At 40.3% G+C, this 27,325-nt stretch overlaps 1 protein-coding gene across 2 annotated transcripts; it reads right to left on the reverse strand.

Annotated features, from left to right (window-relative positions):
- ZNF365 (zinc finger protein 365) lies at window positions 1-27,061 on the reverse strand. 2 transcript variants are annotated; one of them, XM_075216335.1, is made up of 5 exons: window positions 26,829-27,061; window positions 17,392-18,132; window positions 10,491-10,671; window positions 6,314-6,351; window positions 1-1,120 (listed from the first exon to the last, which is right to left on the reverse strand). In XM_075216335.1, exons 2-5 carry the CDS (start codon window positions 18,117-18,119, stop codon window positions 874-876), a joined length of 1,194 nt encoding a protein of 397 aa, XP_075072436.1. In that variant the 5' UTR covers window positions 18,120-18,132; window positions 26,829-27,061; the 3' UTR covers window positions 1-873. The 2 variants fall into 2 exon arrangements, with proteins under 2 accessions (XP_075072436.1, XP_075072435.1); XM_075216334.1 differs by lacking the exon at window positions 26,829-27,061 and adding an exon at window positions 23,720-23,808.
- Window positions 27,062-27,325: the final 264 nt, after the last annotated feature.

Here is a 27,325-nt window from a genome sequence, read left to right on the forward strand (position 1 = left end):
AAATAATCTGTATAATAAAAGTGCAGGTTGGCAAAATTATATTTTCGACAATGGTCAACCATTCATTGTTTAGCATGGGTGCTGTTGAAAAAATATTACCCACCTTTGATCTACAGTGTAATGACAGCAGTATCAGACTTTTAGTAACTAGTCTCATATACATGAGATGGACACAGAAAGGGGTGTATTTCCTGTAAACATATTTTTTAACTTTTGGGATGGGAACCCGCTGTTGTTTGAACAACGAAAAATTCAAACACCAGTGACAGTGATTTGAAGGCTGTTTAACATGCGGTGGTTGATGAGCACTTATAATTGCGGTAGGGGAGGTCAATCCATTGACATCAATGCATTCAACTCTGCATTAAACACAACCAACAGGCAGCAACCGAAAAATTGCAACATTCCCAACCATAAGTACAAATGCGAGTAGGTATGGTGACATTGGAAATAAAGGTTCCAATATTACCCCCATTTATATAGGTTTTACTAGATTTAAGTTGTAAATACATGTATTTTGATGCCAGTGGATATGAGGCCTTAATCTCTCTCTCTCTCTCTATATATATATATATATATATATATATATATATATATATATATATATATATATATCAATATAACTATATACAGATATAATAGTATTTACAGTATGGTTATGATTGTTTATGTGCAACACATGATAAATAATCAATTAAGAAATAGTACAAACATATAGTAGCAATATTCTTCTTAACAGTTATTAGCAACAAGGGACATGAGGATACCTGTTGCCATTTCCGATATAATATTACAGCTCTGACACAGAAAAAGTGTTCCTCTGAATCACAAAAGACATTTTTTGTTTATACAAAATGTAAACAACCTCTTACTTTAGTATTGCTTATAAACATTATTACACATGCCTATCTTTTTTCCTATCTTGGACTTGCTGTGAACTTTCCTGCCAGAGGCTGAAGGGTCCCCAATCTTCTGCGGCTTCCACAGGTCTCTGGGACAGTCAGAATACTCGTGTAACAATTTCATCGGCTGTATGCCCATGCGGGTAATATAAGGGCACCCTTTTTGCACTGACTGAGGTTTGACATCGTTCATTTTGTTTACCATGTGGCCTCGATTCCTGAAAGAGGAAACATGTCATTCATTAATCTTATGAAGCTGATATTTCCAAGTACATTACAGAAGTGGCTTCATAGTGCAGTACAATTTAGCACCTTGTACATATTTATTACTTTATATTGTCTTCTTATCCTGACAAAAGACCATATAAGGGGGACTGCATGTCTATACAGCTTAGATTCAGGCACTAATCAGGGTCTGTGATAGCATATTTATGGATATTGAGGTACTAAGCAAATGGAAATGCACTTTATGGTTTGCGACCAAAAAAAAATATTCAGCATCAAAGCAGTCGGTGCAGGCGGGGGGGATACGGGTGGTCTCGGACCTGGCGGTTGATCGAACTTGGGCCTCTATGTCAGAGCTTTACCATAGGTTTGAACCTTTCCGCCCGCTGTGCTTTGAATACTTCCAGGTTCGGCACTTCGTCATGTCTTTGCCCTCCCCTGATGCTCTCCGGACCCTTGCCTATTTTGAGCATATGTGTCTACACTCACCAAAGGGATGATCTCTGAGATCTATAATTGGCTTATAGAATATACTTTTAACACGCCAGGCCGGCATGAGCGGGAATGGGAGAATGACCTGGGACCTCCTCCAGATGACTCTTGCTGGGAGGAGATCAGGAAGGGGATTGCCAAGAGCTCGATTTCTACATTAATTAAGGAAACGGCCTACAAATTGTACTATAGGTGGTACTATACCCCTGACAAGCTGTCCAAAATGTTTCCCACGCCCACTCCGGGCTGCTGGCGGGGGTGTGGCCAGAGAGGCACGATGCTACATATATGGTGGACCTGTCCTCGTATAGTTCCTTTTTGGAACATGGTCCTTACACTTATAAACTCTGTGTCAGAACAACAGATAAATAAGGACCCCTGGTCATTCCTTCTATCCCGCCTTATACCTGATGAGAGCGTGCCTTCTAACAAGCTTATCTCCCATATACTGATAGCTGCTAAATCCCTAATAGCAAAGCATTGGAAAGACCCCAATGCACCATCCATGCAGGATGGTACGTACTATCTGCACGATAAATCACACAATTTCGACAGGATGTGGGCCCCGTGGTATTTGCTAGAAAGCCGTAGTTGCCTATCCAGTACGGCTCCCCCTCCTGTAGTTGGAATATAGTTCTTGGGCCGCTTCTGGATCCTCCGGGCTGGGCACGGCGCGCTGTTGGTGAGTAACACCTGTCTGCTATTTAATTGCCTATTTAATTGTTTGGTTTAGTTCCTCCTAGTCAAGTTCCATGTATACTTATTAGCAATATTGTCAATAGAATTTGTACCTTTCTACCTCCCTCCCTCCCTCTCACCCCCTACCCCATTGGTATAATGTATAAAACATGGAGGAGACACCTTGTATATTCATATTCTTGAGTTCAATATGTTTGTATTTCTCCAGTTGTTTCCTCTTCAAATAAAGAGTTTAAAAAAAAAGCAGTCAGTGCAGTATATAATGGAATCCATTTGTTCCAGAAAGCTTATGCTTTTAGTTATGTACCTTATCCTTCATCTCCTTTACTGGTGCACCCTCTCTAATGCCAGTAGCATGGGGGAAACAGCAGAATAAAGAGAAAGATATCCATTGTCACATTGTGAGAAGAAATGAAAACCACATGACAGAGCTTCTGAACCAAGCTTGGTAGTGCTTTGATCTATCCACGTCCGGCCCACACCTCGACAGGGCCAGTGGTTACATCTATCTATGCTAAGGCTCAGTGTATCATTGCCTCCAAAGAATAAAAGGGAAAAATTTGATTTTTGTTTAGAAGAAAAACAATGTATATAAGATAAATTATTTGGTTTTTAAAGGAACCTCCAAAGGAATAAAATACAATCCTAATCACTAGGGGGTATATTTACTAAACTGCAGGTTTGGAAAAAGTGGAGTTCTTGTCTATAGCAACCAATCAGATTCTAGTTATCATTTATTTAGTACATTCTACAAAATGACAGCTAGAAACTGATTGGTTGCTATAGGAAACATCTCCACTTTTTCAAACCCGCAGTTTAGTAAATATACCCCTAGAAATGCTATGAGCACTGAGGGAGCTGCATCTGCCACCGCATTGCCTGCTGTCACAATCTGCCTCCGTCTACTTTGCAGCATCTCCCTATAGGATGTTGCCTGCCTTCTGCAGCTCCTGTTTGTTTAGAACTGTGATTTCTACAAACTACCTGTTCACCTGCAGCAGCCGTGTTCCTGTTATCTGCCTGTTATCTGTCTTCAGCCGCTGCCTGCAGTTCCGAGTCGCCAGCCGTTGTCTCTGTTACTGAGCTACAGCCTGCTTTCGAGAGGGCGCTGCCCCTACAGCCTGCTATCGAGGGGGCGCTGACCTACCAGTCTGCTTCCGAGAGGGCGCTTCCTCTACAGAGACATTGCCACTTAATGCGGTTCAGCCCGAGTTGCCATTTCATGCGGTTCAGGCCGAGTTGCCATTTCATGCGGTTTAGCCTGCATTGCCATTCCATGCGGCTTCTCACAGTGCTGTCTGCTCTGAGGCTTCTCACAGTGCTGTCCAGTCCGGGCCTCCTTCTATGTCGTGTGCCAGGTCCGGGCCTCCGTCCAAGTCGTGTGCCCAGTCCGGGCCTCCGTCCAAGTCATGTGCCCAGTCCGGGCCCTGTCCAAGTCATGTGCCCAGTCCGGGCCTCCGTCCAAGTCATGTGCCCAGTCCGGGCCCTGTCCAAGTCATGTGCCCAGTCAGGGCCAACGTCCAAGTCGTGTGCCCAGTCCGTGCCTCTGTCCAAGTCATATGCCCAGTCCGCGTCTCCGTCCAAGTTGTGTGTCCAATCCGGGCCTCCGTCCAAGTCGTGTGCTCAGTCCGGGCCATTTTCTGCCGAGTCCCCAGAGGCGTGTGTTTAACCCGAGCTGACCAAGTCTCGTGCTAAACCAAATTCATGTTCTGTTCCAGACTTCCGACCACATACCTTCAATGGGGATATTCAGCAATTTAATGCTCTTATAAATTTATGTATATCTTATTTTCCATCAGTACCTGACCTCCTAGTTACCCAACGAAAGCAAGTGTATTACCTGTTATCCAACTTTACAGGAAAAGCTCTGGAATGGGCAATCCCTTTATTGAGACCAGAGATCCCATTCTTTCTGGTTTGCAGCTTTTGTTTGAAGCAGTGATCAAGACATTTGCTCTAGCACTTTTTGGTTCATACTCCCTGCATGTCTTCTGTGCCATCTTTTTTGTTTCCAGTTGCCCAAGCCTTGGAGTTGCCCTCATGTTCTATTCAATTTGAACAACCCTGTGTCCCTAAAAGACTCATAAAAAGAAAGCAAAGAAGAAGAAGAAAGGGTGTTCTGGGTCTCAGCTCTCTTCTGACATAGTTTATGTGCCTTTTCCGTTCTTGGGCGAGGACCTTTCAGCTGCATGCCCACTTTTGGACTACAACTCTGACTTTTTTGACCTATAGGATGCTGCTTGCCTTCTGCAGCTCCTGTTTGTTTAGAGCTGTGTTAGTCTTGCTGTGGTTGTGTTCCTGGATGCAGTACCTCCATGCCGCCAGAGGTGCTGCTCTTCCACTATGGACATTTTCATTCACTAGTAGGAGTTAATCTTTGCTCCTCGTTGATGGTACACCTGTGTCTCTTATTATTTATGTCTGTTCCTTCCTATGTACCATGCTGGTCATTGTTATTACTACATGTTCCTTGTGGTGTTCCTTGTTTTGCTCCTGGTGGACTTGTTCTCAGGGATTTCTACAAACTACCTGTTCACTAGCATCAGCCGTGTTCCTGTTATCTGCCTTCTGCACCTCTTTGCAATCCCTGTCCTATATCTACCATCTGGTTTGTACCTTACTGCATTTTCTGGAAACATATCTGCAATAAATAGTGTTTATTTCACCATAGTCCGGGCTTCTTGGCTGTGATTTTCTGCATTGAAATGTGACACTGCCACTAGGCATGTCAAATAAATGTAAAGTGACAGGATTAACACACCTCAATAATACCGACAAGATAAAGGGTTATAGAGTTTGTATGTTCTTCCCGTGGTTTCATGGGTTGCCTCCTGGTGCTCTGGGTTCCTCCCACGGTCCAAAAACATACTAGTACATTTAATTGGCTTCTGAGAAAATGGACCCTAGTTTATGTGTTTTTCTGTGTTCTAAGGAATTTAGATTGTAGGCTCCAGTGGGACAAGAAGAACTGATGTGAACGATTCAATATTCTCAGGAAAGCACTGCGCAATATGTTACTCTGTGAAAACAGACTTATTAGCAGCGTCAGAGAAACTTGGTGAAATCATATAACAAGGATATTTTTATACATTCATCTCTTAATATTTACATTTAGCAAATACAAGGTGAATCTAAATATAGGGTTAGAGCCCCTTTAATGTAGACTTATCACTATACTACAGAAAGCATCTCAGTATGGAGAGTTTCCTTTAAATAAATTCCTCTTTTTCAAATTACATTTTTTTTGCTTTATTTCTTTATTTCAGCTCTATAAACTACTTGTGTCCTCTATCTAATTATGTCCCAGACTGGACTTATCTGTGCAGTCCTACTATCTCTCAATCTTCCTGTTGTTGTCTCCTTTATCAAGCTCTTATACATATATATATATATATATATATATATATATATATATATATATATATATATATATATATATATATATATATATATGTAACATTCACTGTTTAATTTTAACCTGATTTCCAGCAGCAGCTCCCTTAAAAAGTAAGGTGTGCTTCAAAGTTTCTCCCAACTACAACACAAACAGCAAAACCCACCAAAGCTCTAAGATAATGATAAAAAAGGACTGTATATAGGACAAAAAGATTAATTGGCAAAGGGTAGCATGTCAGTTATACTTGCTGAGACATCACCGCCCATGGCCCTTTTGTGCTATACCATGAAAGATAGTGAAGCTCCTTCTTCTAGACCTATATTTACATATATCCATTTTCAGCAAAGGGATGAGAGAAATAATACACAGGATAGATTTAGCCAAGTATAAAAATATCAATATAGAGGAACTTGTGCACTCAGATATCAGATGAAATTCAAAAGCATTTTGTTCTAAACTTCACATTGACAACGTGTAACAGTTAATCTTGTTTAACTCAGTAATATACAGGATTTGGTAAAGTGATGTCCAATTGTGGGTTCATGATTTCTAAAATGAATACAGTATATGACTAAATATATGTAATAAATATACATACTGGCACTTGTTTTTCCGGTTAGCTTGAAAATGTACAACCTGAAGGAAGAAAACAAAGATTATCTATACACAATCATATCATATATCTAACTATTCATAACAATTCAGTGCTGGATATCATCACTTGTGACATCTGCAACAAAATTTGTGCTATCTGTAAGCAGTGATTTTAAACATGTCTCTTCCAGTTACAAGACTCCAGTCTGCTGTCATGACTGCTGACCTTGTTAGTTTCCTCTTTTGAAATCTTGTTGCTGATTATTTATATAAAGAATATGATCTCAATTCTACTAATAAAAAGGTAAAAACACACATTACTCTTTTCATTGCAGAACTCACAAGGATGTTTCTCTGCAATCAATAAAGTTTTGAGGCACAAGAGCTTGACATCTTCAAATTGAATATACTGTGGGAATATGTGTCTGTAAAATAAACAAGGAACACTCAGTCACAGTGTATCCACTGGCCATGAGACAAAGTAAGAGGAACAGAAGACAGGAAGGGAAGCCAGTAATTTCTAAAGCTTACAACCTCAGTATCTCACTAATTAAACACATAGCGCTCTATTGATTTCTGTAGGTAAAGAAACCAGTGATAAGTTAGTGGTGCCATATGTAATATTTAGGTTTTAAATATAGGAGTATCTTTGGCAATGATCAAGTCTAGTATCTGTAATTATCAGTACCCAAACATCCGGTGGTCCTAATGCTGACTCGGAAAACAACACTGGTACAGATTGTCAGCCACGGTTTGCACCTGTGATTACTTCACCTGTGTTTTTAGTCAGTTCTGTTATTGGTCAGTCCTCCTTTATAAGGCTTCTCCTTTCACCTATTCATTGCTGGTTCTTCAAGTCTACACCTGGCCTGGTTCAGCTGTCTCTTCTAGTTATTATCAATGCTGTTATCTGCTCTGCATGCATCGCTGACTGTTGCTGATTCGTTCCACATCCCTGTGGTAAGCTGCGTTTGCTGCATATCTGGATACCGCTGATCTCTGCTCATCTGTTCCACTCACTGGTGGTAATCGCTATGATCAACCCCAGCTATCTACTCTGACTGCACCGCTGACTACTGCTGACTTGTTTCACATCCCTGTGGTAAGCTGTGGCTCATCATCTACAGTATACTCGGCATTTCCTTGGACTTTGCATTTATGTTCCACTCCTTAGTGATACATGCTGTGATCAACGCTCACTATGAATTCTGTCTTTACTGCTGAACTCCGCTGACTGTTTCTACTCTCCTGTATAACAGCCGTGGCTCATCATCTACAGTATACTCGACATTCCATTGAACCTTACATTTATGTTCCACTGCTTAGTGGTACATGCTGTGATCAACGCTCCCTAGGTATTCTGTCTGCACTTCTGAACTCCGCTGACTGTTTCTACTCTCTTGTATAACAGCTGTGGTCCATCATCTGCAGTATACTCTGTACTCCACTGAACTTTGTATTTATGATTCACTCTTAAGTGGTAATTGCTATTATCACCATCTGATATCAGAACTGTATCTCTCTGTATGCTGCCTAGATCTGTTCTCCCATCTGTCTCACTGGGAACTTCCCTGGAGGGCCGCGACCTGCAGGATGGAAGCTGCTGAAGTCCAAACTCCCTTGCGGGAATCCCTGGTGAATACCTTCCATCTTATTAGACTCCACGCCTCTAGGGAAGTCTAGCCAATACCAGTTGAGACAGCAGGATCTCACTCATTTCTTTGTGTGCAAACCTGACACATACAAGCACCTCTTCTGGTTTGTGCCTCTGCACAGGCACTCATAGATGCCCTGGAACAAAAACTTAGAGACAGTGTGCCCAGGAACTGCCTATTGTACGAGTCAGTTTCCTGACACCCATGCTCATGGGGCAATCCAGGAGGATTGGCGCCTTATGAACTTTGTTAAGGATGCTTTATGGCTTGCCTGGAATCGCCTCATATTGAAAAAAGGGAGAAGATGATCACCCAGGACTGTCACTGGCTGATCCACAACCTGCTAAGAGACTATTGCATCATGGACAGTCCTGAGGAAGAAGAGGACTAAAAGCCTATCCTTCTCCCCTTCCTCCTTGTATGTGTCTGTTTTCAATAAAGCCTTGGGCCTGTAATCCTCCCTTCTCCCATCTCACACTTGAACTTTGTTGACTGTCTTGCCCTATTTATGCAACCTCCCTTTATATGTGTCTGTCTAGCAATAACGCTTTGGGCTTGGGATCACCCTCCCTTACCCACTTCACCCACTCCCTCTCACATCCATTGCTTATTGAAACAGTTGTCTTTTTAAGCGATGAATGAATAGTGCAGTACCTGATGTACAGTGTAGGATGTCATATTGTATGCCATATGTCACTTGTATTTTACTATAAAGTATGTCTGACTTATGTTTCACGACATATTATGTTTCATTTGTGGACAGAAGGGAGTGGCGCAACAGGTCTCATGTTATAACTAATGATACCATGCATGCTCCGCCCCAACTCCTCTGCCCATGCCCCTTATTTACCTTGATACATAAACCCCTTAGTATTTCAAATATTAGATTCGCTTTATTAATAAAATTTCAGGACTGCCTACACCTCCAAACATTGGCGACCTGGGAAACAGGACCAGATGGCATGGTCACACAAGCGCTGGTGGGGCGCAAATTGAGATGGGGATGGCAGAATTAGTGCATGTGGTGATGCTGCTTCACCATCTCAGTAATAGGCTGGGAGTGGCAGAATATATGTCTAGCAGAAATAGATATTTAGCCATTTAGAAGGGATGCCTGAGTTGTTGATGGGCTGGCTGGTAAAAATGAGACTGTGCTAATGTTATTAATAGGGTGGAAACACAACTTAGACTCAAGCAATCCAGATATCCAGGCACCCAGAGCTTTAGCGCCATGCATCACCTCCCCTCCTCCACCTGATAGACATTGGTCCTGCCCTGAGCGGCTGCCGAGTTTAGTGCAGGAAGAAATGCAAAGGAAAGGTAGAAGAATGACTTGAAGCAAATTATTACAGTGGGGTCGGTAGGTAAACATGGTGACAATCAGATAAAACTAATTATTGGCAGAACATTCTTGTGTTGATCTTTTAAGCTAATCATCATCTCTCAACCCGGCGAGCTTTCTTTTGATTAAATCTATTGATCTTATTAATGTTGCTAAACTACTATGCTCTATTCAAGAATAAGCTCAAATTAACAGTTACTGTTATTCTGTGTGGGGGCGAACCTACCCAGTTCTCCCTCAATTCAGCGATCTGCAGCTTAACCCCCGATAGTCCTGTCTGTGGCCTATGTGGTTAACGAGTACATTAGAAATTACCCAACCTTAATTTCTGTGAATTGATAGGTCTGTGGCAAAAGCAATAAACACTCAGGGCCTGATTCATCAAGGCATGCACACTGAGTGCAACGTGCACTTGTCTTAAAACGCATGTAAATCGGCTCTGTGTACTCCCGAATTCAACAAGGAACAGATAAGTGCACTGATGAATTCGGTAGTAGGTCGGCTCTGCTCTACTTCACAAGATCCGGCAGGATACATCCAATGCCAATGTAGAATATACATTCGCAAAAGTGCACACAGAACAAAAAAAAACATATTGATTTATTGTCAACTGTTAATAATATAGGGATTAATGACAAAACTGTTTACAACAAAAAATGTTTTTCATATTTCTTTTCCTCCCCGAAAAACATTTATTAGGATGATTTTTATGTCTATTGAACATAAAATACATTTTTACAGTTGCTCCTGATTGGAAACACGTTATAGCATGCATACTGTCATCACTACTGATCAGTACTTTTACAAGTCCTGTAGTTGGAGCAAGAGATACGGCAGAAAAGCAAGTAACTTTGATATACTCAGAGCTTGATTTGGACGTAGTGCGCCCTTTCAGGACATTGACTACGGGCGAATGCCTTCGCCAACCTTGTTACCTCCCAGAAATCGCAGACTGTAGTAAGTGTGTTTTGCGTACGAAGATACATTGAACGTTGATGCATTTAGTTGCGTATGACTCGGTTCTAAACATGTGCAGAGTGATTTTGCGTATGATACACTCAAAATCAGCAGATACTTGATGAATCAGGCCCTCAGATCCTAATCTTATATCACTCAATTAGTAAATGCCATCATTTGCCTACATTACATTTTATCCCATGACAACATCTTGTACATTATCTTACCATCGCATCCCCAGCACTGGTTTGGCTGTTTTTTATCTGCCGATTTTGATAAAATTCCAGCTGTTTTTCTGCACATTCTACTCGTTGAAGCAGATTCTCAATAAACTGCTGAAGCCTCCTTTTCCCCCTGAATTCTTTTTCGGCCGCAGCTTCCAGAAAGTGATTAATAGAAACCACTTCTCTGTAAGGATAAAACGTATTATAAGAGTGTAAAACAAAACCACAAAAACAGTTATATCTTGTAGAGGAAGGTAAACAAATGTTTTATCTTTCCTTTAATGTAACAACAGCAACACTGTCCACACACACAGAATTTGGGGGGAGTTACAATAGACTTTTCTTTGCTCACAGAATATACAGCACTTTAGCCCCCCCCTTTGAGAGACCTCATTATGGCAGCTCCCACCCAGCGAAACCTGAGATCATAGAAATTGGGTAGTTAATTACTGTGAGATTGAGATTTAAAGTAGTATTCTCATTTCTTGGCTGAAGTTCGATCGTAAGAAGAAGCAATTAACCGTATTATGTAAAACTTTCCAGTACGAATTCAGAGTGATGTATAAACACACACACACACACACACCACACACACACAAAAACTTATTGTACGATCGGTGACAGTGCTGTTACAAACCAGTTAAACAGACCATTTAAAGCACCACCATTGTTCTAAGAGTCTTGTCTTTTACTTTCATTTTTCAAAGTTGAACAATCTTACAGTAACATGTGAACATAAAAAACTATCATACCTTCAATAAAACATAGATAAACATGTCAAATCGAGTGAAAATAAAGAAATATAAATGGCAGTCGTCTGAAATATGAAAAGGTATTTCCAAAGGATCACAAATATAGTTTAAGTCAGAAACTGTTGAAAATTGGGTTAACCAGGATTTTATATTATTTAGGGGAGAGGTAAAGGGGAGTGAAAACAAGGGGGCAGTAGTGAATGAGACAGAAATCAAGAAGGGGAAGTTTACAGCCCTGGGGAATGATATATGAAATATGTGTTTACAAGTAAGTGAAACTATAAAAATGCATTTTATGTACAGTACAAATTAAAAACATCCTGATTTATGTATTTAATAAAAAAAAATACAAAAACCTTTTTATAAAAAGTTATTTTTAATAATGATTATAGTATTAAGGGGCATATTCAATTCTCGGCGGAAACGCAGAAAATCCCGTGGTCCGCGCACTAGTACCGTTATTACGGTAATTGTACGTGGAAACAACCGTTAATACTGTAATTTTCTCGCTGGATTTCAGCTCCCTGAGCTGCGAGCTGAAATCCAGCTAAATATTACCGTAATATCGGTAATAGTTTTTACGCGGCGCGGGAACGGAAGAATTGAATATGCCCCTAAGAGTTGTGAAAAATGTTATAACATATTTTTGTTCTGATAGGACTTTATGGTGCACATGTGCGAATCCTGTAATCTTGTCTGTGTGTCTGCATATGGTAAGTAACAGAACATACTTGCATCCAGAGTCAAAGGGAAACGTATCTTGAGATCCACATGTATTTGGAGGCAGGCGTACGTGCATACAAGTTACGTTTAAATGCAAGTTGCATTCAAAGATGAATCAGGCCCAAAATGTATTATGAAGGGGTGAGAGCTTAAGACATGTACGGTCAGTGGATATTGTAATGAGACGCCCAGGGTTCTCAGGGTTATGTAAAGATTTTGCTGAGTTTGTTCTTGCACCACACTCCTGACTAGGGAGCAACCACTGTAAAGTAAAAGTGCATCTCAATGTGTGGATAGGTGGAAAAATCTTTAGGAGGTGAACTGTGCAAAAGTGTAAAGGTCACATGAACTCATTTAGTACCAAGCTTTCAATTTAATGAATTGTCAATTTCTTCTCAAATGACAGCTTTGTTAAGCCTTACATAGGTTTCAAATAAATTAGAGTAAGTTGACCTCGGAACCGATATTACATGAGCCACTTCTGTGTGTGTGAGACTACATTGCTGGTAGTGTGTCTAGAAATACTCTTCTCAACCATGGTGCAACATAAAGGCCGGAAATCCATCTGATCATTTCAGCAGATTACAGTAAATATCCATTATACTGAGACCACAGTGATGCCAGTCTTATTCACTACGCTCAAGGTTTTCCTTGGTTGCAAATTTGGGAAGGGGGGCACACTGCCCATTTTTAAATTATTTATTTTTATTTAAACAGAGCAGTGTTCATGGGCACTGTCTATTACAGATGCTAATTGTGTGCGTGTTATTACATTACTTGCAGGACGCCTGGATAATAGAACATTCAGGTGCAAAAAGGGTCCCATTAAAAGTACAGGACAAGAATCAATCCCTGCCTGCTCTGAGTGGCTGCTGAATTCAAGTCCTTTATGCAGAGTAGGGACACGTCTCTGAAACGCCTCTGGAAAAGCGTCCTGCACACATCTCATTACAATAATCTTGGTCGTTTTGCTAGGAATCTGCTAGACGCTTTCATGCGCTAAATTTTGCAAGAAATTACTTCCCCACCCTTCCCCTCTGTCTGTGAAACTGCTAGAAATGTGACCACTATACTGTGCACACAGCAGGTTCAACGTTGGATTAGTGCTGCGCCCATTTTGCACTCTGTAAGTTATCTCCTGTGTGTTACCAAAATCCATGTCTTCCAGAGAAATGTATTTACCCAAATATAGTATAAAAAAGTATTTTCATATTTACTTTCTTGCAAACCACACAAATAAAGACAGACAAACAATGTAATTAGAGCCCCTTTAAAGTCTACTTGGGCATCTGGGTCATACTGCTCTGGTGCCCAGCCGTCATAAGCTGATGAGAAGTGTACCATAATCAAAGCCGGAGAAGTGTGCAATGGCAGAAAACAAAAAGGTCTTTTCAAAAATATAACATGTGGTTCCTTTTAGCAACCAAGGGCTATGAGTGAGGAATATCCACTTTCCAAAAATCAACCCCCTACCGAAGTTTGTTATCCCAAAAATACATTTATTCCAATATTCCACCTATATGGCTTATTTGTTTCTTATAGTTACAGATACCGCTCAGTTCTGTGTTTCAAATGGATTCCCACAACTAGAAAATCTAAGAGCTAGGTAAGGAAATATTGTGCAATTTAAGAATTGCAAAATGAAAGCCATTAAAACAAAATAAAAAAGCAATGGGATTGGCCAAGAGGAGGCCATGTTCACGACAATTCATTAAAGTTATCTGAAGGTGGAAAGCTCTTTAATCCTAGGTGAGGTCGGGAGATACTAAAAAATGTAAATTTGATGGATTACTGTGAAGACTCTATGGGGGGTATTCAATTGTTAGCGAGACAGGTGAAAATCCCACGCTCGAAAAAATATTACCGTTAATACGGTAATTTGCGCGTAAATAACGTTAATAGGGTAATTTACTCGCTGGATTTCAGCTCGCAGCTCCAGTGAGTAATTACCGTATTAACGGTAATATTTTTAGAGCGCGGGATTTTCACCTGTCTCGCTAACAATTGAATACCCCCCTATGAACCTTAAACTGTTTTTTCTTTATCTATACCTAATCATACGTGATTTCTAAGCACAGTAATATAGGGAGCAGATCTGGCAAGTTATACTCTAGCACATTAACATTCCCCGTACACAGTGGCACCAAGAGGGACTTTCATAATGACATTGCAGTAAGAAGGGGACAGGAAGCTATACTAACCATCTGAACTAGGGATTTTATGGGAAACATTTCTCATACTTCATAATTTCCCTTTGCTCACTGCTAAAAGGTTTCACAGCAGAAATAGAATACATCATACCAAAGCAGGCTTTTAGGTGATTTAAAATAACTTAAGTCCCAGTGATTCATATCACAAAAATCTGGCAATATTAATGTTAAGTGGTGAATTATACTAGTCATCTCGGATGGAACATAATGGATCGCCGTTTCTATTTTATTTTTCATCCTCTTGATGTGGGGTTTAAAAAGGAAAATGTCTGTCATGGAAGATTCATTGATCGCACCGTCTTTGAGTACAATATTTTAGGAAAGTATAAAAACATGATTATATATCAATGCAACATGTGTTCTTTTATTACAAATTATTACAAGTCCGGCCTTGTCACAGGGTACAGAGATAAAACAATTATTTAAAATGTATTATTATTAGTTATGTATGGCACCAGAATGACCACAATATCCAATAAGAATCAAAATGTATCAGATCATTATTGAGCACACTGACAAATACGTACGTACGTACGTACGTACGTACGTACGTACGTGCGTGCGTGCGTGCGTGCGTGCGTGTGTGTGTGTGGTCATCTTCTGACCAAGCTAATGTGCTCTAACACATTCCAGAGCTGAGAGGTAAAAAACAGATGTTGTCCAATTTGATCACCTAAATATGATGCCATAGTGGACAATGACCCAGTCCTGGCAGGAACGGCTCATACAGTATATAACCAGCATAAATTATGCGACTGGTAAACAAGGCACTTATTTTAATGGGGATGCAACATATTGGAACCATTAGTGCTTCAACTGAAAAGAAGTGGACAGGTTTGAATCATGCTCTCAGGCTTTGTCCCTCCTCACATAACATCAGCTGCAATCACCGGACGGTGGAGGTTGCAGAGTGGAGCACCCCATCAAAGTTCTTATATGGTCAAGGAGATTCCAAAAGAGAACAGCCCTTTAAACTGAATTCAGTATTTGTTTTAATCAAGACAGAAATTGTTAAAAATTATAGCGGTCATTTAGTCCAAAACACAGATGTAAAATGACGCAAAATTGTTATTTTAAGTGTTCATTTTGAAAGCAATTCCATCCCGAGAACACTAAAAACTGCAAGCTTGGGAGATGTGTTACGGGCACCTGGGCATCACAAACTATTGTTATAACAGGGCCTCCTGTAGTGTGCCCTTCCTATGCAATACCCTTCCCACCCCCCCTCTCCGCACACACAGTTGTCTTTGTACTTAGAAAGTGGAATATTATTCTATTTTCAGCAAAATTCTGAAAAGGCTGAGGCTGTGCCCCATATAAGAGGAGGACATCACGTTGCTGGTTCCCCCATTATAGTGTGATCTGCCCAGCCTGTTATAGCCTGGTGATGGTTGCAGCTCCCGCATTTGTGGGATTGGTGGGCCACGACTGTTTTTATGGAACAGGGTGGGCCACGACTGTTTTTTTATTTATATTGTCTTATTTTTTTAATACTTCAAAAGTCCATGCTCATGACCATCAACATCAGCACGTATGTTTACTCCATGGGTTTCTCCGGCTGTGTCTACTTCTAACTATATAAAAATTATGTGAACACATCCTTACTGGTTTCTCCCTACGCATGCACACGCACTCCCCCCCCCCCCTCCTTTATATGTAAGGAGAGAAAAGTCAGGAATACACAAGAATCTTAACGGAGACATACACATATGCATTTTGGGTGCAGTATAAAAATGCATACTTATGCTACAAACATGGTCCTGCATTAAACTCAAAATGAGTCTCTATGATTGCATTCAATTATGCACGGTGGCTAAGTGTTTAGCACTTCTGCCTCACAGCGCTGGGGTCATGAGTTCACATTTCCAACCATGGCCTTATCTGTGTGAAGTTTGTATGTTCTCTCCGTGTTTGTGTGAGTTTCCTCCGGGTGCTCCAGTTTCCTCCCACACTCCAAAAACCTACTGGTAGGTTAATTGGTTGCTATCAAAATTGACCCTAGTCTGCGTGTGTATGTTAGGGAATTTAGACTGTAAGCTCCAATGGGGCAGGGACTGATGTGAATGAGTTCTCTGTACAGCGCTGCGGAATTAGTGGCGCTATATAAATAAATGGTGATGATGATGATTTCTCAGCATGCTGGAAAGAAAGCCAATCCTAATCTAATCCAAAAGATACAGGAAGTGACCTGTGCCTCGCATTGTGCGTAGGGACAAATGGTTGTACTAAAATTCTTTAGTATTTTGAATTAATTTTGAATAACCTGCAAGAATCCCTGTTCTCATTACTCAATGTCGAGGTTTAATCTGGGATTGGATACACAGGAGGAGGAAGGGATGTGTAAATAAGGATTAGATTATCCTAGACACAGTGTTTAAGTACACAACAACATATGTATCAAGCAAATTGTTCTACAAGTTGTGTAGTTATTTAACTAATATATTTCCTTTGCCGCTAGTCCCTCCCAAACATCTGTACTTTCTATGCCAATGAATAAACAAATTGATCATGCATTCTGCATGTTTAAACAGAGGGGTAGCCCGGGACACGATAGTTTTGTGAAGAGCGATGGTCAACTTTCAGGCAATGCTCCTGGGTAATCCTCTCCATAAGGAGAACTCTGGAAAATACCATTTATACCGCTTTCATACTGCCGCCCCGGCAATATCCCGGGTTTTTCAAGCGGGGTTTTTGCCGGGGCTCGGAGCGTCCCAGCTCAGAAACACCATTCATACTGCACCTCGGACCCGGGAATTTCCCGGGTTGACCCCATTCATACTGCACAAGTCCCTGGCAATTTGTGGGAGTCATCACCAGAGCAGTTTTCATTTCTCCTAAACTCCTTCTCGAATCTTCCACGGGCTCCCACCGATGATATCATCCTCCAGAGACAGGCAGACAGCCAATCAGCTTGTTTTCTGTGCAACCCGGGCCTGTCATAGAGGCCATCAGGACACTGTATAAGAAATATGCTAAACAGCATTATAGAACAGAAGTTGTTGGTATGTTTTTATGGATATACAAGGTATTCAAATTATATAAGATGCTATATTCAAAACATATTTGTTTTGAAACAAAATTCTTTGGTTACAGTACAATAAACTGTGGGTTATTTAGAAAATGAAAAACAATGCAGGTGACTGTATGGAATGCATGTTGTTGCACTAAATGCAACCGATTACTGATTATTGTGGTTTGCTATAGCTGATCGTTACTTACTCCTCTTTCCTCTGTAGTTCCTGCTCCGACTCCGTCAATCTCTGGCGAAGAATTGCAATCAATTCCACCGCCACGTCCACCTGTCGACTGAGTGCTCTCTCTCTGTGCTGCACCTCCTGCTTCTTCTGGGAGAGCTGTAAGAAAGCCGCCCGTACTTCCAACAATTCAGACGTTTTGTGACAAAGTTCCTCATTGAGTTTATCGATTTTTTTTTCTATGGACTTGTCAACATTTTCCGTTAGTTGGTTAAGCACCGACTTCTCTTGTGGGTCTAGCTCAAATTTAGTGCTTGTTATAGGATACCCAATGACGTAGTTGTTATTTTTTGCACAATTATCTGAGAAGGGGCTTTTGACCAGAGGAGAAGGCCGTTCCGATAATATATCTATGGGACTGCTGCCCTTCTTGCTCGCATTCTTTAACTCACAAAAAGTTGATTCACTTTTTTTATTTAGTGCATTGTCGATAGATTCCATCTGTGTTTCATCTGGAGGCTCTGTGTCATTTTTCAGATCTGTCTCTTTCAGTGAGCAAAACACTCCTGATTTTCCCCAAAAATACCTTTCCTCATAGCTGTGCATATAGTCTAGATGGGCCCTCAAAGAGGAGAGGCTCCTGAAACGTGCATTTTCTCCACATTGTGGGCAACGAAAAGGTTTATATAAGTTACCATTTCTAGATGAGTCTTGCCACGAGGACTTGTTTCCTTCAGAGGTTTTCTGTTGCATCACCCCAGTCAATCTGTAATAATACAAAATTAGAGAAGTAAACAAAAATGTAAGGTTCATTAACCGCATCTCAGATAGTCCCTTCCCCATACAGCAAACACGTGGGGTCCCTCCATTTGGAGTCCTGCTTTAAACAGTCACATTTTGTTGGACTGTGTTGGAGGATGCCGGTTGAACATGGATCACACACAACTTCCTCCAAAGCACTTTAATTAGTCCTATGTGTTTCTTGAGGTCTCCATCAGTAAAATTAAAGTAACAACAGAAGTCCTAGAATAGGGAGCGCAGCTGACAGCTAATCAGAATGGTGGGGAGGACTACGTAGGTGAGGATTGACCAAACATGGGTCATCATATTTAAGTATTGATCCTAATTTGGGTTAAGTTTGCTTTATATTTTCCTAGTAGGTCATACGAGAGTGGATACTATCAATTAGTGCGCTGCAAACAAATAGTCTAAATTAATTATTATTCAATCTACAATTTATTTTAATAAAACAACTCATCCATTAAAGAGAGATGTCTGCTCATTTTTTGTACTTATTGCTATTGAACTTTTGGTTATAAGAGAGGTACAGAACAAAAGAAGGGTGGGTGTATAACACCAAGGATATAAGGGTAGAGGTACATAGGAATTATACAGACAGTACAATTGAGATATATAGAAATATCAATAACATCGATGCTCACATGACATCTGTGATATAACAAGTTACATAAAGGTCACTAGGGAACATTCAAGTCCTATAGCTGGTACCATTTATACCACTTCCTTTGTGGGGATGGCGCTGATGTAGAGTATTCCAACCCCACTGTCTCCATCTCGAAACTTCTATGAATTTGGGCCAAGACGTTATCGTGAAATAATGTAGGAGGGTGGTCTTTAGGGGTATAGAAAGGCCGTGCCCAGTTACTAGAGTTATTAGGTTGCCTACTTCTACCCAGAGGGATCTCATGACCAAACAGTCACAAAATATGAGCATTATGTTTCCCACGAGGTCACAGCTTCTCCTACATTATTTGTATTGATTCTCTGCCCAAATAGTTTATTCCTATCTAATATTGATAGCAAAATTATTTGCAAATTATTATTATTCATTTTTCTGTTGCCTAATAGTTGAATACCGTAAATACTGAATTCAAGTTAAAATGATCAGCGATCTGGCAGTATTAAAAGCTCATTGAGAGGAGCGCTTTTAGAGCTTACATGTTTCTTCCTGCTTTTATACTCAGTACAACAACGCTGCAAGTACATCACATGATAAAGTTCCCAGAGTGCTCAGGGATCCTACATCTTTGCAAAACTGTCACACGACTGTGCTTTTCCCCACACCTCTGGGATTATTTTATAAAAAACACAGCAGACTTCAAACACAAAAAAAATAACACGCTATAAAATCATTCCGATATCCCTTCACTCACAAGATTAATGTAAGACACAAATTAATCTTATACTGAGCAGTAGTATGAGAGAAAAACAGAAAAAACATGCAATTGTAATAGAGACAGATGGCTAAGAGACTATGGGAGTAACTGGTCGTTTTGTTTTGACTTCTAAGGACAAGTACCAGGGGCAGGCTGGGCTAGGGGCAGAGGGGCAGGCTGGGCTAGGGGTAGAGGGGCATCGGATCCCCGGGGCTGGTCCCATAATGAGCTACCTTGGGCTGGGTCATCTGCATTTTTTCCCCCTTTAAAATGTTCCTAAAAGGCTGCTCGAGTTTTACCTCCATTGCTAAAATTTGCCAGCCCTTCCCTGACAAGTACCCACTGGTGCTTTTTAGATGTGTTTTCAATGCTAGGTAAACACATGTAAACAGATGTGACAATCATTTTTCCAAGCGAGTCTCTACCCTTCAGTGTTTTTTCTGAACATTACTTTTTACATTGCATTTGAAACTATACAATTATCTGTAAGACACTAGTAAAACTGTATCTCAAACATGTTTAGTATGCATTTAAGTGTTTTTTAATAGCACTTTTTACTATTACTTACATCTCAAACTGAGGTAGATACGTGGCTTAAGGAACACACATTATGATTTTTATGTCAACAGTTAACACTGTAGCGATCACATTTCAAAAGCTTTACTGAATAAAATGATGTAAGTTCTATTTAATTTTACTTTTATACATCCATCACTCCCTGTATTGCACCATGCAATGTGGATAAACATTAATTTGACTTTTATCAGAGAGAATACAAGTATATGGTTCTCACTGGGCAACACAGTGGCCTAGTGGTTAGCACTTCTGCCTCACAGTGCTGGGGTCATGAGTTCAATTCCCGACCATGGCCTTATCTGTGTGGAGTTTGCGTGGGTTTCCTCCGGGTGCTCCGGTTTCCTCCCACACTCCAAAAAAAACATACTGGTAGGTTAATTGGCTGCTATCAAAAAATTGACCCTAGTGTCTGTGTGTGTGTCTATATTAGGGAATTTAGACTGTAAGCTCCAATGGGGCAGGGACTGATGTGAATGGGTTCTCTGTACAGCACTGCGTAATTAGTGGCGCTATGTAAATAAATGATGATGATGATGATGAATTTACGTGTTGTGGTTCAGGTCATCTTGCTAATTATTCTTATGATACAGCAATGTCAAAATATTGTGATAAATAAAACCAGTATCACTATTAAATACGCTGGGCCTCGTGCTGAGCTGGCTGCAAACTGGACATGATTTACCCTAAAAAATGTTGCTTGTAAAAATAGTGGATTTACGCCCACATGCTGAGTTGCAGTCCAGCTCTGCACCTGCAGTAAACATGCCCAGGGTCGTAACTAGGGCTGTGCGATAGGGGCAACTGCCCAGGGCAATCAGCCAATTAGAAACAGCTAGACAGTGCTAGTGATCATCTCATCATCGTATATGCGGCTCCGTGCTGCTCTGCCTCAGCCGCATTGGTGTGAGCACTCCCTTACTGTACAGTCTGCCCCATCCCTCCCCCATACCGCCTCTCAAGTCATAAGGAGGCACAAGGATAACTTGTGCTGTCTCTTTGTGGGCATGCTCAATGCTAATTTTCATAATTTACGCTACATTATGTTTAAAAAAAAGTGTAAACAATATTTAAAGTGGTATCGGAGTGTGTAGTATTAGGTACATTTCCGGATAATTGCAGTACTATACTGATGCAACTTTTTAACTAGTGTAATTTAATAAGTAATCATCATCATCAGCTATTTATATAGCTGATTCTGCAGCGCTGTACAGAGAACTCAATCACACACAAGTAATTTAACATATATCACAATTGTTGATGTATATAAAATATATGTATGGGATTTTCACATATTGGCTAAGCAAAACACCCCAAAAAATTATATAAATGTACAACAGTTAATTGACGGCTTCCCGATCGCCAAAAGACTTAACGGCAGTAAAAGTGGTACATAAAAATAGAGCAGAATTGGGGCCCCCTCCATCTGGCGCTGGATCCAGTCTGTAGGTGACCATATACAGTTCCAGCACTGTGCTCAGGAACCACTTAATTTTTTCCAATCACTGATACATAATGTTCAATATGATATCACCAGGACATGAAAAAGTTTTAGGCCATGTGAGAGTCGAGCCAACTCTCCACAGTAACTCTTCATTAACAGAGATCTCACTGCTAATAGTGATTTATAGATACTGATACTGGAGGGATGGATCAGGTGCCCTCATCTGACATGCCCCCAAATATATAAAAGTTTTTTAAAAAGTAAAATAGATAAAATGTGACACTGATTTTAAGCACAAGCTATAGGCAAACCACTCTGTTGCACTCAGGGGTGCTGAGATGGGGGGTTACAAATTACCGGGACAGGGCAGCAGCTCCGTTTCGCCAGCGCTGTCCTATACCGCAGCCGCGGCGCTGTCTAAGAAGCGTCTGCGGCGGTGCTGTATACAATAAAGCACCGCCGCGGACGCTTCTTTGACAGCGCCGCGGCTGCTGTATAGGACAGTGGCCACTTAGTTAGCGCAGGGGGGGGTTTCTAGAGACTCAAAAACCCCCCCTGCGTGCGCCACTGGAGGGGGTGACATAACATGTCTCGTGAGGGTGGTGTGATGTGGCTGGGGGGGGTGACGTCATATGGCTGGTGGGTGGCGTGTTAAATGTCATGTTTAATTATAATGTGCTATATGTTTTATATACTGCAGGCTAAAAATGAATAGACGTTCAAAAACCCTATATATTTTTTATTGAACGTGTGCACATCATATATATGATATGCATACATACATATATTTACATATATTTTCTAATTTTTTCTTAATTTTTATTGTGTATTTATCTTGGTGTGGGGTTGGAGAGCCCCTAGAGGCAGCCATTTATCTTATACACTTACAATTGTGTTTCATTATCTGACCATTTCCAAACATATAAATATCTGTGATTATTTTTATCAAGCATATTTTCCTTGTTATATAATTATATACTGTGTGATCTGTGATGTGCAGCTGTGTTCACTAATTATTTTTCATGTCCCTATACATTTTCCAAACAGGCCCCAATATTCCAGGATCCAGACAAGAATCCAGTACTAACTTCTGAAAGCTGCAATGTCAGGGGGTAAATGTATCAAAGTCCGGTTTTTTCAACTCGCCGGAAATCAGCGAATTTTACCTGCAAAGTAGCCGATTTCCAGCGAGTTGAAAAAACCGGACTTTCATACATTTACCCCCAGGTAGGTGAGAGCAACACCAGTTTAATACATAATGGGGGAAATTCAACTGCTGGCGCGTAGACATTGTGCTGTGCACATATTGCTAGCAATTACGGTAGAAATCTCCTCTCGATTTTCCTCGTACCTTTATGGGGTGCGAGGAAAAATGAGCGCCAGGACTTCCGGAAACACTTTGTGGCTAATTGAATTCCCCCCATCAAGTCATGTGTAAAGAGGCGCAGCCACAGTCCATGTTGGCCACGCCCCCATCACTATGTGGTCACGCCCCCTCCGACAGGTTGCACTATATATGGGTGCAGACATTTTTTAACAAAATATATCGAAAAAGCACAAGAGCAAAATAAATATGAATAAGAGGGATAAGCAGGGACATTTCCAGGATAAGAGTTTCAAAACAGTTATAGTTATTTAGTGAAGCACTTGTCTGATCAATCTTCATTGTTTTAAACAGAACTCTGAGAAGTACAGGCTTAAATCTACTTTAATATACTTTATGGAAATACATGATGCAACTAAGCCACAGATGAACAGAGCATGCAGGTGATTCTCTCTTGGAGATTTGTAACCATGCAACCACAACTAACTCATAATAATTCATAAACTGCTACACATAATAGAGATCAATCCACACTATGTGCATCTCTTCATTGTAAAAACAAATAGTACTTGGAATGAACATTTTATGAAGACAGAAAATCTTCTTTCATAGGCTCTTGTTTTGCTCATAAATCATCCAGCTTTCAAAAAAGAACTGTCATGGCTGTCCTCTACTGTATCTTATTCCTGCAGGGGTTAATATGCAAAAGACAGGTTTCTTTATCTATTGTTATGCATCTTTATTGGATTTTGCAAATCAGCAGTGGTTAACAGACTGAGGACTTTATCAATACCCTGTCTGCATCCGTAATCACAGCAGGAAACAGCAGACTTACCGGACTTGTTGCTGATGCTGCTAGAAAAGCCCTTTTCAGCAGAGCCGTAAATCAGAGCAGGGCTGACACTACATAGCAGAGCTGTCGGAATGCTGATCACCCAGCACAGTGCTACCCAGCTCCTAAACTTACCATGTAAGCTGTCCCCTAATTGGCCACTGCACAATTCCATCTGATTGGGCACTGACATTTTCCAGCCTGCTTGCTCTCTGCTTGTGGAAGATTATGTCACCTTAACACAAAGCTTTTGGGTGATATGCTCTGGGGTTTTGTTTTTACTGGAAGAGCTGTATTGTCAATAAGGAGGTAGTTTAGACAGCAGGTTGTCACCTGCAGAGCCTTAAACAGCAAATGTCCTTGAGAGTCCTGAAAGCATCATACTAGCAGACACATCATGCTTAAAGGAATGACAGCTCCAGTCTGCTAAAAGGAATGGCAATTGACTATTATGAAAGCAAATTGAACATTTATGTATATTTTATAAACATCTTAAACTTTTGAATTATATCTTCCACACACTTATTGCTAAGATATTTGGTCATCTTTTACATGTGGAATGATGGCCAATTACTATGGAATGACAGGTGTTTTATATGCAATGAATAAGATAATAGATCAAAGTGGTTGATTGTGCCAAACTCAGCTGCTGCTAAACTTCCTATAAGAAACACACAATATTCCAAAAATGTTTATAAAGATATATATATAGGAGTATTCAGTGCTGCTGATTGTACTCACGTGGATACATCCCAAAATGTGACAATTAAATGCAAAATCAGCACAAACTGCTTATAATCATATGAGCAGATGTGAATTAACAAATTCAACTTTCTAATATAAACACATAAATAAAAATAAATATATTCAAAATACTGACTGTTTTTTCATGTAGCACACAAATACTTGATACCTTATTTGTATGCTGAAATTAAAAGTTGATATGTGTGTGCTACATGAAAAAAAACAGTCAGTATTTAACTTACGTGCAAAACAGAAAACTAGTTTGCACCCCTTGCATTGTAACATGGTGTTGTCCAGGAGACTGAAATAAGATCTCTTCATTTAAGATTCTTAATGAATCAGGCCCCTGATCTTTTTCTCCGTTTTTTATACAATGATGATATGGCATAAAAAAATATAAGAATACAATATAGTATAATATTGTAATAACAAATGGTCTGTGATATAATAAATATTATTCTTTTTAAAACATATCAATCCATGATCAATTTCCATTCAAGATTCTCTACTTATGTGAATCCACTCACCAGATGATAAATACATAAATGCCTTGAATGTTTAAACGTGTTCAATATTATTATTATTATTATCCTTTATTTGTTAGGCGCCACAAGAGTTCCCCAGCGCCGTACACAGCATGAACAGTAGACTATACAGGGTGAGACATAACTGAACAGTAAACAATAAATACCAATACTTCAGAAGCTCCAGGCAGGCTAATGCAGTGAAGACGGAGCAGAAGAACAGGTATGGAGACAGGAGGGACGAGGGCCCTGCTCAAATGAGCTTACATCCTAAGGGAGGGTAAACAAAACTCAAGCACAAAGGGAGCCAGTTGACGTATAAGGGAGAGAATAGGGGCAGGGAGGGCGGGTTAGGTGGAAGATTGGTAGGCTTTAAGTAACAGGTGGGTTTTGAGTGCCAATTTGAAGGAGCTTAGATTGGGAGAGAGACGGATGGAGTGTATTATAGTGTATTATAGTGTATATTACATCTTCACCCAAATCCTTAAGTGAAAACACTTACAAGATGGAAAAACATAGAAGGCCTGGTTTCATATTTCTTTACAATCCTCCATGGGGATATCAGAGAGTTCTTCCCAGATAGATAGTCTCAGATGTCAATGCAAAGAAGAAAACAAACGGATCTAGTGTGATACCGTTTAACTACAAATATTTATTGCACATATATGACATATAAAAACAAATATAAAAATATATAAAAAACACTGGAACATGGGATTCTGAGGGTCCCTACCAGAAAAAAATGGATATGAGGCTTGTTGTTATAAATCCCTGGGGTGCTCAGTCTCCACTATTCCTGGTTATCCAGATGGTATAGGTGGGATCCTCACAAGTTCCAAATCTGATAGCCCTAATATTCCAACGCGTTTCGCCAAAATACCATATATCTGAACAGCTAAGAGTATACCATACACAATGAATACACACCTCAACAGCTCATAATAGAATTTTAACATTTTAACATATACCATCCAGTGATTTCCTTCTTAATTGAATATATACCAAATACGATGGCAATAAATAGATGAATTCTTAAATAAATTTGAAGTATATCCTAAGTATTGAGGGGGACGCCGTTTGCGTTCCACCCTCACTTCTGATTTTGTGGGCCATCGCTAAGTGATGTGAAACGCATATGCGCTTCATCACCCCACTTTCAGGTCCCATTTTGCCATAGCGTTACCTCACTTCCAGTTTTAGGTTCCTTGGTGGTAGATGGAACGCAAATGCGCCTCATCACCCTTCTTCCGATTCCTATATCGCTGTAACGATACCTCAGTTTCCGTTTTTATTTTTAGTATGTGGAACGCAAATGCGTTCCAACCATGAATTACAGATCTCTGATTGAACTTATGTATTGGTGTCCTATAAACATGTTTTATACGCAATGTCAATGCAGAAATATAAAAAAAAACTGCTTTCCTGTCATGGAAAACATCCTTATTTCTGCCAGATCCCCTAATCCCACACACTAAACCCTTTGCATATGTGCTCCCCCATACCTGTACCCCACTACACAAGTGTCAAAATGTGGAATGATGGACAATTAATATGGAATGACAGCTGTTTTATATGCCATGGCAATGCAGAAATATCAGTAAAAATTGCGTTTCTCTCATAAAACACCCGTTTCTCCCAGATGCCCTAATCCCACACACTAAATCCTTTGCATATGCGCTCCCCCACACCTGTACCCCACTACACAAGTGTCATAATGTGGAATGTTGGCTGATTGCTATGGAATGACAGCGGTTTTATACTTCTTCTGAATGACACTGGCATATATTGGAGACAAAAGTCAAAACCGTAAAAGGAATAAAATACAAGGAAGTGCAGGTACTTACACAAGTCTGTAATAAAGTCCATTGTTTAAGATGAGTTGCAGAAATCCATAAATGGTCAATATCCAGTTGACACCTCAGGGCCGGTGGGCATCCAGAGAATGGTTAGATCCAACAGAAAAGGTTAAGACAGGCGACAATCCATGGAATGGTCCAAGTCAGACAAAGGTGAGAACTGGCAGCATATAAAACCAATAATAATTTGTCCAGCAGCAGCAGGAACAACTACTTTCACCAATGCGTGTCTGAGAGCACCGTTCCTGACAGAATCTTTTTTTTTTAAATGCTCCTAACTGTACGGTAATTTCGGAAGACTTTACAGCCATTCCACAGAGTCTTGACAGTTAGGGGCATATTCAATTGTCCTCGGTTTCCGCCGCGGAAAAACTATTACCTGTATTATGGTAATAGTAAGCCGGATTTCAGCTCGCAGCACCCTGAACCGTGAGCTGAAATCCAGCAAGTATAGTACCTTAATACCGGTATTTGCACGCACTATT

Source organism: Mixophyes fleayi, chromosome 6 (assembly GCF_038048845.1).
Source record: "Mixophyes fleayi isolate aMixFle1 chromosome 6, aMixFle1.hap1, whole genome shotgun sequence".
NCBI classification, from domain to species: domain Eukaryota; kingdom Metazoa; phylum Chordata; class Amphibia; order Anura; family Limnodynastidae; genus Mixophyes; species Mixophyes fleayi.

Coding starts and splice junctions, on each gene's coding strand:
- ZNF365 (XM_075216335.1), bottom strand. CDS start 18,119: ATGCAACAGAAAACCTCTGAAGGAAACAAGTCCTCGTGGCAAGACTCA. Junction 6,352..10,490: donor CCAGTGCTGGGGATGCGATG/GTAAGATAATGT, acceptor TTCTTCCTTCAG/GTTGTACATTTTCAAGCTAA. Junction 1,121..6,313: donor AACCGGAAAAACAAGTGCCA/GTATGTATATTT, acceptor TTCCTCTTTCAG/GAATCGAGGCCACATGGTAA.